This window comes from Ovis aries, chromosome 4 (genome assembly GCF_016772045.2).
Source record: "Ovis aries strain OAR_USU_Benz2616 breed Rambouillet chromosome 4, ARS-UI_Ramb_v3.0, whole genome shotgun sequence".
In the NCBI taxonomy this organism is placed as follows: Eukaryota; Metazoa; Chordata; class Mammalia; order Artiodactyla; family Bovidae; genus Ovis; species Ovis aries.
Genome location: NC_056057.1, coordinates 113,838,046 through 113,852,637, shown reverse-complemented (window position 1 = coordinate 113,852,637; position 14,592 = coordinate 113,838,046). Strand labels below are relative to the sequence as shown.

General features: G+C 47.2%; 1 protein-coding gene across 3 annotated transcripts in view; it reads right to left on the bottom strand.

Annotated features, from left to right (window-relative positions):
• Window positions 1-14,176, bottom strand: part of ZNF862 (zinc finger protein 862) — a 36,357-nt gene extending 22,181 nt beyond the window's left edge. The window contains exons 1-4 of one of the 3 annotated variants that reach the window (XM_060415191.1): window positions 14,050-14,176; window positions 5,267-5,378; window positions 3,486-3,590; window positions 1,279-1,976 (exon numbers count right to left, since the gene is read on the bottom strand). In XM_060415191.1, coding sequence (XP_060271174.1) covers window positions 1,279-1,965 — 687 coding nt within the window. In that variant the 5' untranslated portion in view covers window positions 1,966-1,976; window positions 3,486-3,590; window positions 5,267-5,378; window positions 14,050-14,176. Of the gene's footprint in view, window positions 1-1,278; window positions 1,977-3,485; window positions 3,591-5,266; window positions 5,379-13,923; window positions 14,002-14,049 lie in introns of those variants that run through there. The other 2 variants (XM_004008160.6, XM_042248998.2) reach the window with 2 other exon arrangements.
• Between the last annotated feature and the right edge of the window lie 416 nt (window positions 14,177-14,592).

Genomic DNA, 14,592 nt, shown 5'->3' with positions numbered 1-14,592 from the left:
TGGCCCAGAGTTGGTAGGTAACAACTACACAAACCTCACCGTGATCCTAGAAGGAAGAGAAGACCCTTCCTCTTCTCTCTGGGAAGGAAAGGGCAGGGCACTGAGGAAGAGGGTCTTGCAGAGCCTCATGGCTGCACCCATCCTCAGGAGCACCTTCTACTTATCCACCGTTGCACAGGTGGCCGCTGCCTCTGAGCCACTGCTGAGGTTCCCCATCGGGATGGAAAGAGCAGTAAAACAACAAGTAAAGATGCTCCGGTTCAGTGACTAGGTTAACACACACTTTACTGCTAAAGGAATTCAGGCTATAAAAGGTTAGATCTGTTTATCATCTTCTAATCCTAAACACTGAAGGAACATGAAGGGAAATGAGCTTTGTCCCTTTTCTGGATTCCATAAAAATCCGAACCTACTAACTTTACCTACGATGTTAGGAATAAGGAACGTCTGAGCTCTTCTCAACAGAATACTAGAAGGGGCTGCTCAAAATGACTTGTAGTAAAACCCCGCTTATATGGGTGGGGGGGATTGAGAAAGGGAGATGGATCTGTTTACTCAGAGACTTCAATTAACACAGCTTCCTTGCAGGGCAATTTTCCAAAGAATCAGAAACTAAACCCGTTGCATTTGATAAAACAGGCCTGAGGTGAGAAGTGGAGTCTGGAGGTCTCAGGAGTGCAGCAGGTTGGAAGGAGAGCCCTGGGCTGGCAGCCAGGGGCTCAGGGGGAGGGCAGCACCACGAGCGCCCTTGTTCTCTGGCTACATCTTTGTTCTTGCCCAACAAGATGAGTTTAACTGCGCTTGCTCTACCCTCTCAGTGCAGCATTTAAAAAACATTATACAAAGTCTGAAGAAACATGAGTCCAAAGTTAAAGCTGAAACATATCTTTTACATTGATTATTTAAGAGCTCTGTGGCTGTTTCGTGGTTGTGGGTTATTTCTGGAGTTCTGTGTCAGTTTAGATTCTGGATAAAGATGGCTTTTCTGAATGTAGCTGTTCTGTTTATGTCAGAAGTTAGAGTATTTGGACCCATTAATATGTTTTGTTATCTGCCAAAAGGAGATAATAGTAGTAGGGCTGATGTGGCCAATAAAGGGGCTGATACATGTAGAGCACTTAAAATAAGACCTGGCACAGCTGAAGCATGGCAGCTTATGGTAACATGATAATGTTAGTAGCAGCTATGGCTAATGGAATTGTTCCACCATCATCGTGCAATATACATTGTTGTCAGCATGGAATCCTCCCCCTTGACCCATCATTATAAACATATTACCTGGCCACAGGGTTCAGCAGAGTCATTACATAAAACGTTATCATCTGAGGAACTGTGGATGTCATCAATGATTTCTGTTTGCCTGAAATCAGGGATGCGGTCCAGGTACAATGCAGGAATTGCTCCATTCCCTCCAGGGTCCCCCAGGGCAGCTCTTGAGCTGGGCAGGAGTTGGGCCACATTATCACAGGCTCCCAGAGGCCCTGGGGAGTAAAATATGGGATAATCTGCAGGGAAGAAGGGCCCCTGGCTGGCCAGTATATCACCAGACACCTCCTGGGTGCTCTGGAAACGGGCTGCCCAGAGGGGGTCCCGTGCCGCCAAGGCCTTGACACAGAACACGTGAGCCTTGCTCTTGGCGTGGTATTTGAGAGTCTCCACCTTGAATGGTCCGGTATAACCTTCTATTAACCTTGACCGCTTGTCCCTGACAGATGGGTATTCCCGGCAAGCAGAGCAAAACAGAGCTGTCTGCTCCTCATTCATGACCAACCACGGGAACTGCGCAAACCACGACTTCTGGATGGATCGGGGTTTGGAGGGTTTGCTGCCTCTTCCTGCATAGTCTCCCTGGAGGCTGCCTCTCTCTGAGCTGAAGTAGGACAGACAGGCTTCCTTCTGAGGAGGCAGGTAGAGTCCAGCTTCTCTGGATGGGCGCTGCATGTCCATTTCCTCCATGAAGCCCATCTTGGTTTTTCCTTTAGAGAAAAGAGACAGATGGAATTTTCTCTGAAATCCTACAGGTTGAGTCACTGCAACTCAGAGGTGCTCAGATCTACCTTCTGTGAAAGCTGGAACCACAGGCACAAAGTGACCCACTGTGTCCGTGTTCTCTTCTCTCCAGCCCTCAGCCCCCAGGCCCACTTTGCCTAACCCCAAAGAAACAAATGGACTTTAAGAAAAAGTTCCTTTTTTTCCTAATGTAAAGGACAGATACACCTGGCCAAAAAGAGAGCTCTACCATTTGACCTGTGCAGCCTAAGACAGTGGCACAGCCTTCAGGAGAGCAGACTTATTTACTAGAGACTGAACACTGAACTCAGAGAATGTAGGGTTAAAGAGGTACCTGAAGCAAACACCACTACTCCACACTTAGCAGGAATCCCCCTCTTTGGTACCCCTGCCAGACAGGCATCTGCACTTGGCTCACGTATCTTCAGAGTGAGAGAACGCACCCCCGCCCCACTACTGGGCAGACAATTTTGGCCCCCAGAGAGTTCTCCTTGAGCTGCATCCATCTTGGAGCACCTTCCCCCTGGGAGGGCTACTTCAGCCCTCTCTCACACCACATCCCTTCTGAAAGGTGAAAACTCCCAGGACCTCACTAAGAATTTTCTTCTCTAAGCTAAACCAGAAGTTTCTTTATTCACGCCTTAGTTGAAATGCAGCTTAGACACCTCTAACTGCTCTCATGCACCAAGTTCAGATGCCCAGCAGTCAAGGACTTGACAGTATTTGCTCCAGGCCACTGGACCACGAAATGGTCCATTATGAACCCCGGAAGCACAAATCTACTAATAGACTCAATAGGTCCAAAGTTAAGAGCCAAACACAGCAAACACAAACCAAAACAAGTCAGTGTCTGTGAAGTCTAGGGCTCTGTGTGGTCCATCTGAGACAGGCCACAAGGGGAGAGCAATCTTCCCTGATTCCATTCCTGGAGGAAGTAGCTCCACCTCCCCTTTCTCCAGCAGGAGGGGCTGGGTTAACGCTGTCTCTTACACGGTGACAGATGCCATCTGGCCTGGCTCTGGCCAAGCCAGTCCCTGAAGAGGACAGGCTTATCCAAGGAGGAAAGCAAACATCAATCCCCAGGAGTTAGCAGCTCCGTTCCTTCACCCATTCACTCCACATTCAAGTACTGAGCAACTGCTTGCCAGGCATCTCTCCTGGCATCGGGACTATGGTGGTAAATGAGACTGAGGCATGTCTTCACGGAACTTAGACTATATCGTTACACAGAAACATCTACCCTCAGGTAGAAATGCACTACAGGGAGATGAGAGTGCGGAGAACGAGGTGTGCATGCCTTAGATCAAGTGACTGCTGGGGGAGGAGCAGCGTTCGTGTGTAACTGGTGCACAAGGAGAAGCAGGGGACAAGGCCAGAGGCCTGGAGCCCAGCTTCCTGCTCCCTCCCTCTAGCAAAGCACCCCTCCTCCCAGAACAGGGCTACTCTCACCTGGGTTGGGACAGGGCTACTCTCACCTGGGTTGGGGCTCAAGTGACTCCTCTGACCTTGGACACTGGCGAGCCATGGCTCTGGCCCTCGCTCAAATTTATAGAACAGCTCCGGGCTGGCAATAGTTGGTCCTGAGTCAGGAACAGAGAAAAGCACTATGAGGTTGAATCCAGGTCACATAGGTTAAAAAGGTTATGAAAACTATTGGTTCAGAACAGAAGCTCAAACTCAAATGCTGAGTGGACCAGACAACAATCTGAGGAAACCAAGTGCGGGGTGGGGAGGAGGGGGAAGCAGGGGAGGCTGCGGATCTGAGCCCAGGTGTGGGCAGCTGCTCAGATTCAGGAGGGGCCATCAGTTAAATGCAGGGTCAGCACAGCCAGACCATCCCAGTTTTCAAGAGAAGCCAGAAATCATATTTCTATGTGTTCCTCTCCATGGCTAAACACTGACAACTAATTGAAGTATTTTTTTAAATATATAATTTTGTTGATTTATTTGTGGCTGGGCTAGGTTTTCTTTGCTGCATGGGCTTTCTTTTTAGTTGCAGAGAGCAGGGGCTACTGTTGAGTTAATGGTGTGTAGGCTTCTCATGGCAGGGGCCTCTCTTGCTGCGGAGCACAGGCTATAGGGTGGGTGGGCTTTGGTAGTTGCTGTTTCTGGGCTCTAGAGCGCAGACTGAACGCTTGTGGTGCATGGGCTTAGTTGCTCTGAGGTATGTGGAATCTTCCTGGATCAGTGATCAAATCTGTGCCTGCTGCATTGGCAGGCGGTTTCTTTACCACTGAGCCACCAGGAAAGCCTCTTATTTAAGCATTTTAAAGAAGTCAAACCAAAAAAAAAAGAAAGAGAAAAAAGGTGTAGGCCAAATCTGGCCCAGCGCTATTTTGCAACTTCTCATTTAAAAGAATCATCAGTTGTCAAACTTTTTAGTAGACACAAAGAACACAACCCCTCCATCCAAAGAGAGCTGAGACTGTTGCCCCCATAAGCCTTAGACAAGGGCCAAGATGAAAAGAAGTAAAGAAAGGCATGGTGATGTTCATCAAATTGAAATCAGAAGAATATATATGGACATGCTGCTACTGCTACTGCTAAGTCGCTTCAGTCGTGTCCAACTCTGTGCGACCCCACAGACTCCGCTGTCCCTGGGATTCTCCAGGCGGGAACACTGGAGTGGGTATATATGCACATAGACACAACCAACTACAATCACCTCTGTCCATGGTACCGGAAGTCTATCCACAGAGGCAGAGAAAGGACATTCAGAAAATAAAAAAGATGAAAACTATCTACTTGGGCACAAACTTTTAAGTTGTTTCATTTCATTAAACCACTACAACAAGCCTGTGAAAAAGGAAAGCTTGTGAAGAAAGACACCAAGTCTCGACAAGGCTAATGGCCAGGCCTTGTGGCAGAACCAGCACTGAGACCAGATTTCCACACTGCAGATCTGAGGCTTCTTTCCACCACTGCCCACCGCCTCCAGTGTCCTCTGGGCACTGAAACAAAACCCACCTTCCAGCAGCAAGGTCCACAGGTGGGGCTTCCCCTGCCCCCAGTGCCCTGGGATATGCTGAGGCATCCAGGTCTAGCCCACCCAATTCCCCCACTTATCTTGGCCAGTTTAAGTGGAGAAGAGAAAGCGTGATGTGTGAACCCACAGGCAGTTAAGCCAGATAGAGGACTGAGTGGATAAACAGTGTCAAGATGCTGGGGGATACATGATCGGATTCCAGACAATTCTCAAGCACGTCACAGTCAGACATGGTTGGGAATGCTGTGGGGAAGTGAACAGGAGCCATACCCAGGGGTGCCACCAGCTTGTCAGAACCACAGATGTCCTTCTGTTGCTGACTCAGCAGCACCCACTCCTCCTCAAGCAAGTACACAGTGATGTCGTCAAATGTCACAGGAGCCTGGAAGGAAAAATGACACCAGGTAAGCACCAACTTCCTCCTTAGTCTTCCACGGCTGTGTTCACGATCACCTGAGGGCACCCTGGGAACAGAGGTGGGACCTACTGGGATTTACTCTGGAAACAGATCAGACTGGAGGAGGGAGCACCGTCAGTCTACACACAGGAGTGCACCTCATCGCTCTCTCCCACTGAGCGCAAGTCACAGAGGGAAAGAGACCCCCTTCTTCTAGGGAGGGCCACACCCTGAAACCAAAGTGCTGTAACGAAGGCTGACTCTGGACTCTCACAATCCTCTCCCTGCATGCTCCGTACCTGCTGTCCCACAGGACCCATTACTTCTCAGCCAGTGCATAAGAAACAACCAACAGTGCTTCTTTTTGCAAAATCTTGAACGTGGTAAATATCCACTTAGGAAGATGTATCTGATTTCTGAAAATAGTCAAATGTCACTGAGAACTATGCCTGTGAATGTGTCAATGATCAAGATGGGCAAGGCTTTAAAACTGAGAACTACATGCCGTGGGGCTTGTAAAGGAGCTCGGTTCCACCAGAAAGGGGCAAGGAAATTCAGAAAATGTTTCAAGGAGTTTTGGATTAAGATAGCAAGTTCAACAAGTACACTGAATTTTGCTTCCTCCTGTGAATTTAAAAGACACCCTCTTCCCATGAAAAAAACTCCAAATGATACACCCACTAGGATGGACAACACAACAAGGGGACAATAGCAATATCATTTTGCTAACTGAGAAGCAGATGAAAAAGTAATATCTGAGCAGATCCAAGAAAACTGAATTCTCACCCAACAGTAGACAAACGGACGAACAACCCAAGTTACACCAATAAATCAGAGGATTTATTGAGTCTCTCTAGAGAGACTCAGGCCCTGGCCGCGCCAGGAACCACTGGCTGGGAGTGAAGGCAGTGAGGTGAAAATAACAAGAGCTGGGGGAAACCTGTTTGCCAACAAATGCCAGACCCCTTACACAGGCTCCAAGATGGCAAGATCCTCCTTCCCACATGGTCAGAGCTTCCAGTTAGAATTCTGGGTTCCCACTGTTTAGAGTCAGCAAACAACTGGACTATCAAGACACAGCAAAAGGCTCTTTCACGCCTGACAGAGTCCAAAACAGATGGGGGTTGGGGAAAGGGGGAGGAGGAACTGAGGAAATGGATGTGAGGCAGGGAGAAAACAGTCTGCAAAAAACAAAAGTATCATCAATAGCCCCAGAGAAGTAAGACACTGCAGCCATGAACCAAGCGGTTATAAGAGAAATAATCAGAAAACACTCAGAATTTGTTGCTGGTTATCCTTTTAAATTTTGTACCACCAATATTTATCAGCTAGTCAAAGAAATAATAAATAAAATTCTCAACAACAAAAAAAACCTCCCCCAAAGAAAAACATTTTGGGAAATCACATCCTTGGGGTATTGGCCATTCCAAAGTGACAACACTGAGGAGACTATTTGGTAAGTCCAAATAGTCCAATGGCTATTTCCATTTATAGCAAGTTATAGTACATTTTTAAAAATTTGCCTGTAACTTTATATTCCAATTTTAAGTACATGAAATATCTAATTTCAGCAAAGAAGCTTCTTGAAAAAAACAGTATACATAATTCTTATCAGTCACTATTGATTTGTATATTTAAAAATAATTTGAGCATTTTTCTTGTAAATCAATATTTACTGCAGAAAATTTAGACAGAAAGCCAAAAAACAAAAACAAAAAATGCTTTAAGATCATCCACAATCTCCCTAGTAAAAAAGAATGTGTTGACATTTGATATGCAACTTTCCAGTCTTTTGTCTATGAATATGTATGAATGAACAGTTTTAAAAGCAACAATAGAATTGTACTGCCAATGTGTATGTTTTAAATAACTATTTGCTCTCAGAGTGTCTTCCAAAGCAAAATATGATTATAATTCCAAAAAACCGCTGCAAGCACGCTGCAGGATGGGCTCCACTAAAAGCAGGCAATCAGACAGGAAACAGGTACACACAGGATATGGCCTAAGGAGAGCCAATGCAGGGAAGGGGGTAGAAAACCCTCAAGATTATAACGAAGGAAGATCCCAGGAGGACTACTGCACACCAGGGCAACAGGGCAAGCTGTTCCGATCAGGACAGGTCAGAGTGTGTGACCAAGGGCAAGCAGGGCTCGCTGTTCATTCCCACCCACCCTGCCTCCCTGAGGGAACAGGTGGCATAATGAAAGCCAACAGACCCATCACTCTATGAGTGCCACAAGGACGAACGGCACAGCCAGGGCTGAATGTTTAGATACTAAAGAAGTATCTTCCCAACAAGAATGATGATTACCTGGCCCTGGTACCTCTCTTTTAACCAATATTATAGCAAGAGCCTTGTGATGACTGCAATGTAAAACACACACCTACACAAGACACACAAATCTGCTTAAACAGGAGGAATTTCTTACCTACACAGACAGCAAGGAATATCCCTGGATGTTTTATTTTAGTGATTCCTACTGTCTATAAGGTAGAGCTCTGAGTTCTACCAAGTGCCCTGGATCTGAGCCTGACTCCCCTTCCTCAGCTCTAGACATTGCCCCACCTGGAACCTCTACTACAGTCAGGTCAGGTGAATATAATTGTAATCACAACCCTGTATTATACCTTTCTTCCCTCCACACACCCAGTCTTCAGATTCCCCGATTCTGCCCACTTCCACCGACTCACTTAAGTTCCTACTCACAGTCCATCTGTTTCTCAAGGCATTTCCTGTCCACAGAGCAAAGCACTTCTGCTTCCCCTGAGCAGAAAGACCTTATGATGCCTGGTGCTCAGAAGCCTATGCTACTTATCTTATTTTATAACCACGTTCACCATCACCACCCTTCCTCCCATCACCACCACAGGATTTCATAGGGATTTAATTCATTTCTTCACTGAACACACATTTTATTTGTTTCTGCGTGTGCTTGGAGATCCTAAGATATAAAAGACACCATATTCGTCAAGGAGAATAAAACCCCTTGGGAGGTGACAGACAACTGTGATATAAGTGCAATAACAAAACTGGGTCCAGAGAGCAAATGAGAAGGGAAAAATCACTTCTAGGGGAAAGGGAGGAGGTTTGCTAGAGGTCAGTGACTAGGAACCAAAGATGTTGAGGCAATAAACAAACACACAATAAATACCCCTATCTGGCAGCACCAACATATCTCCCAGCGGACACAGAACACGGCGTTCATCACGGCACCCGCACGTACAGAAGAAAGACCCCTGGAGAGATGCTATTTTGAGTCATTCATTCAAAAAATATTAAGAACCTATTCAGTTCAGTTGCTCAGTCGTGTCCGACTCTTTGCGACCCCATGAATCGCAGCACGCCAGGCCTCCCTGTCCATCACCAACTCCCGGAGTTCACTCAGACTCACACCCATCGAGTCAGCGATGCCATCCAGCCATCTCATCCTCTCTCGTCCCCTTCTCCTCCTGCCCCCAATCCCTCCCAGCATCAGAGTCTTTTCCAATGAGTCAACTCTTCGCATGAGGTGGCCAAAGTACTGGAGCTTCAGCTTTAGCATTATTCCTTCCAAAGAAATCCCAGGGTTGATCTCCTTCACAATGGACTGGTTGGATCTCCTTGCAGTCCAAGGGACTCTCAAGAGTCTTCTCCAACACCACAATTCAAAAGCATCAATTCTTTGGCGCTCAGCCTTCTTCACAGTCCAACTCTCACATCCATACACGACCACAGGAAAAACCATAGCCTTGACTAGATGGACCTTTGTTGGCAAAGTAATGTCTCTGCTCTTCAATATACTATCTAGGTTGGTCATAACTTTTCTTCCAAGGAGTAAGCGTCTTTTAATTTCATGGCTGCAATCACCATCTGCAGTGATTTTGGAGGCCCCCCAAATAAAGTCTGACACTGTTTCCACTGTTTCTCCATCTATTTCCCATGAAGTGGTGGGACCGGATGCCATGATCTTCGTTTTCTGAATGTTGAGCTTTAAGCCAACTTTTTCACTCTCCTCTTTCACTTTCATCAAGAGGCTTTTTAGTTCCTCTTCACTTTCTGCCATAAGGGTGGTGTCATCTGCATATCTGAGGTTATTGATATTTCTCCCAGCAATCTTGATTCCAGCTTGTGTTTCTTCCAGTCCAGCGTTTCTCATGATGTACTCTGCATATAAGCTAAATAAGCAGGGTGACAATATACAGCCTTGACGTACTCCTTTTCCTATTTGGAACCAGTCTGTTGTTCCATGTCCAGTTCGAATTGTTGCTTCCTGACCTGCATACAGATTTCTCAAGAGGCAGGTTAGGTGTCCGAAATGCAGTACTTGGATGCAATCTCAAAAACGACAGAATGATCTCTGTTCGTCTCCAAGGCAAATCATTCAATATCACAGTTATCCAAGTCTATGCCCCAACCAGTAACACTGAAGAAGCTGAAGTTGAACGGTTTTATGAAGGCCTACAAGAACCTTTTAGAACTAACACCCAAAAAAGATGTCCTTTTCATTATAGGGGACTGGAATGCAAAAGTAGGAAGTCAAGAAACGCCTGGAGTAACAAGCAAATTTGACCTTGGAATGCGGCATGAAGCAGGGCAAAGACTAATATAGTTTTGCCAAGAAAATGCACTGGTCATAGCAAACACCCTCTTCCAACAACACAAGAGAAGACTCTACACATGGACATCACCAGATGGTCAACACTGAAATCAGATTGATTATATTCTTTGCAGCCAAAGATGGAGAAGCTGTATACAGTCAACAAAAACAAGACTAGGAGCTGACTGTGGCTCAGATCATGAACTCCTTATTACCAAATTCAGACTCAAATTGAAGAAAGTAGGGAAAACTGCTACACCATTCAGGTATGACCTAAATCAAATCCCTTATGATTATACAGTGGAAGTGAGAAATAGATTTAAGGGCCTAGATCTGATAGATAGAGTGCCTGATGAACTATGGAATGAGGTTCGTGACATTGTACAGGAGACAGGGATCAAGACCATCCCCATGGAAGAGAAATGCAAAAAAGCAAAATGGCTGTCTGGGGAGGCCTTCCAAATAGCTGTGAAAAGAAGAGAGGTGAAACGCAAAGAAGAAAAGGAAAGATAGAAGCATCTGAATGCAGAGTTTCAAAGAATAGCAACAAGAGATAAGAAAGCCTTCTTCAGCAATCAATGCAAAGAAATAGAGGAAAACAACAGAATGGGAAAGACTAGAGATTTCAAGAAAATTAGAGACACCAAGGGAACATTTCATGCAAAGATGGGCTTGATAAAGGACAGAAATGGTATGGACCTAACAGAAGCAGAGAACCTATTACATGCTATATACTGCTCCACTATTCTAGCTGGGGATATAGCAGACAGTGAATCAGCAAACATGTGAGTAAATAAATGTGAGAATTTTACATACAGTGATAAGGACTGGGAAGAAGATGAAACAGGATAATGGTATAGAGTGACGGGGGAGTCTTTGACCTCTATCCATTCTTCTGCCAATGACAAGCAAGACATCCCACACCCAATCCTATAGGCCAAGACTGCCTTTACTTAATAAATATCACAAAATAGCATCAAAGGAAGATTCTAGTAACAGACCAATAATACCTCACATGTACCCCCCATTCTTCCCGCTTTGAGCCAAAAGAGTGAAATAAAGAATGGAACTTTCCCTGGCGGCTCAGACAGTAAAGAATCTGCCTGCCGCGCAGGAGAACTCAGTTCAATCCATGGATTGGGAAGATCCCCTGAAGAAGGGAATGGCTATCCATTCCCATATTCTTTCCTGGAGAATGCCATGGACAAAGGAGACTAGTAGGCTTCAGTCCATGGGGCTGCAAAGAGTTGGATACAACTGAGTGACTAACACTTTCACTTTTAGAATAGCACAGTTATTCTACCCAGGCCTTAGTTATCATCAATCATTTGCAATGCATCTTACATGTCTAGTTTGTTCTGTAATCACTTTATCTTTGAATAGCATTCTCATTCCCCAAGCTAAAAAAACTGATACATCTGGAAAGGGTGTCCTTTTGATATCCTGCAATCAAGATTGGAATCAAGAATGAAATTTCCAGTCCCCAAGGGTTTCAAGTAGTGATTGGACCTGAAAAGGATTTCCCTCATAGCTCAGTTGGTAAAGAACACGCCTACAATGCAGGAGACCCCAGTTTGATTCCTTGGTCAGGAAGATCCCCTGGAGAAGGGATAGGCTACCCACTTGAGTATTCTTGGGCTTCCCTTGTGGTTCAGCTGGTAAAGAAGCTGCCTGCAATGCAGGAGACCTGGGTTCAATCCCTGGGTGGAGAAGATCCCCTGGAGAAGGGAAAGGCTACCCAGTATTCTGGCCTGGAGAATTCCATGGAAGTCCATAGGGGTGCAAAGAGTTGGACATTACTAAGTGACTTTCACTTTCCTGAAAAGGACATAATATTTGTCTTCCACTTCCCAAAACATTTGTAGTTTTCTCTTCTCATACTAAAGACTAAGAAAGTCTACAAATGGACAGAATCACTTGAAATCAACCTCAAATCACTAATTCCAATTTGCAATGCCAATTGTTTATAGCCCTTCTTTCCCACTAACATTTTGCTTCCCCTGTCCAAAATCAGGTTCAGTTTAAACTAAACCTCGGATATTACCTGAGGGCAAGGGCCATTTCCTTTTTTGGTATCCCCTAAAGCAGGACTTGGGGCTTCCCAGGTGGTGAAGTGAAGTCACTCAGTCGTATCCGACTCTTTGTGACCCTATGGACTGTAGCTTGCCAGGTTCCTCCATCCACGGGGTTTTTCCAGGCAAGAATACTGGAGTGGGTTGCCATTTCCTTCTCCAGGATATCTTCCCAACCCAAGGATCGAACCTGGGTTTCCTGCGCTGCAGGCATACTCTGTACCATCTGAGCCACCAGGAAAGCCCTCCCAGTTGGTGCTAGTGGTAAAGAATCCACCTGCCAATGCAGGAGCCGTAACAGACAATGGTCAGATCCCTGGGTTGGGAAGATCCCCTGGAGGAAGGCATGGCAACCCACTCCAGTGTTGTTGCCTGGAGAATCCCATGGACAGAGGAGCCTGGCGGGCTACAGTCCTTAGGGTTGCAAAAAGTTGGACACGACTAAAGTGACTTAGCATGGCACAGCACAGCAAAGCAGGGGTCCCCCAACCTCCAGGATCTAATGCTGAATGATCTGAGGTGGAGCTGATGTAATAATAAAAAGTACACAATAAATACAATGTGCTTGAATAATCCTGAAACCATCTCCCACATCTGTCACCACCCTCCCCGCAACATTATTTCCCTCTGGTCCGTGGAAAAATTGTCCTTCAGATAACCAGTCCCTGGCACCAAAAACGCTGGGGACTGCTGCCCTAAAGTGCTTAGTATGAGGCTGGCAGGCAGGTCATCTTCAATCTTTCTTTGGTTACATTGTTGGGCTTTATTGTCCTGGACTGTTTATAGGTTGTTACATCTGGAAAATGCATTGTGGAGAGGACTGAGTAAGGAAAAGATGCTTAAGCAAGGAGTAACTTCTTTTGTAATTCAAAGTCTTTCCCAGTCTTCCCAGGAAAAAGTACAGCATCAAAATACCCTCCTGATTCTTTCTCTCTTTTGTCTGTGGGGCCACCTTGCCGTGCTTGTCCATGTTACCAAGGTAAAAAATGCAGGAGAGTTCCTGGAGGAAAGTGGTCATTTCATATTTATCCTGTACTTCCAGAATCTCCGTCAACTTAAATCCCTAACCACAAAGGCTTATTAAATGAGCAATTTTTTAAAAAGAAGAGACTCAATCCGCATTCGAAAATGTTTGCTGAAGACATTCCTCTTTGGGCAGAGAAGAAACTCTCAAGAACTAGCATCAAACAATATCCAGAAAGATCTTAGTCCCCAAAGTCTGCCATGGTCTCCAAGTCAAGAGCATGCGACCACACTGGTCTTTGCTGACAGACTCTGAACTCTTAGCAATCCTGCCAAACACTTAACTATCTTCAAGCATTCTTCCCCATCTTTTTTTACAACTCAGCTTCTTGTCCAAAGCCTGAAGAAAAGTTTATGGGATATGCTTCTCAGAAATACTCAGATACTCCACGAAGTAGAAATTGGCAAGAAATACGCCAGATGCCAAGCCTTTTGCTTCTCAGCCCTTTCTTGGGAAGAGGCATCTAGGCAGGGCCAAGCCCTCACCCTGCCCTCCCCTGGCTCCCAGCAGTGGTGTCTTATCCAGCCTCAAAGCCTTAAAACACCACAGGCCTCTAAATGCTAACGTTGGGAAAAACGGGAAGCCCTTTCGCATTACTCCACTAAGCGGGTCACCCACCCAGCACCAAAGGGGGCGACCACTCGGCAGAGCGCGGCTGAGCCAGCCGCGGAGGGAGGGAGCGGAAGGCTGCGCGGGACTCGCCCGGAGAGCGAACGAAGAGGCGGGCGAGCGGGCGAGTCCTTCCCTGCAAGGCTGGCTCATCTGTGCGGACTCCGCCTGTAGCGCCTGCCTCACCGGAGCCCAGACCTGGGACCGACGGGAGGGGAGTGGCGGCCCCCGGGCCCTTCCAGGCCTACCTTCCCCGACTCCCTGGGCTCCATGGCCCCGCTTTCGGTGGCCCGTGCCGCCCCCGCCACTGCCGCCAGGCCGCCCCCTCCCCCCGCGGCCTGGCATGAGGAGGCCGCCGCCGCCGCCGCGACCACCTGAGGGAACCCGGATTTCCGGAGGGGAGAGCGCCGGAGAGGGAGGGAGCGCGGCCCGGGACCGGCAGTGCCTCCTCACAGGGGGCGGTGGCGCTCGCGGCTCCCGGAGAGGCGCGCGCCGGTACTCGCGTCGCAGCCGGCGAACCGCTTTACGGCAGCCGCCCAGCCCGGGGCATCATGGGACGCGCAGTCCAGGCTCAGTAAGCGGCTCTGAGAGCCGCTTGTTGGCTTCAGGAATACGGGGTCTGGATCGGACAGAGCGGTTCGCTCTCTACCCTTCCCACTCTCCAAGGCCGGATAGTAAGGGCAGAGTGCTCTGACTGGGCTAGTTCCCTCCCATTTTTGCCAGTAACTGCAGTTGCATAGGACTCTCCTGTCGGGGTGGTCTGAGGAATATGAAGGGACAGAGGGTAAATACAGAATCACTGGGCATTGGAGCAGAAGCGTCCAGCCTGGCTTCCTCCCTATCCACCCCGGCTTCCTCCATATCCACCCCATTCTGGAAGCAGAGCTGGAGACCAGGGTTTGGTCCTGGAAAGTGAC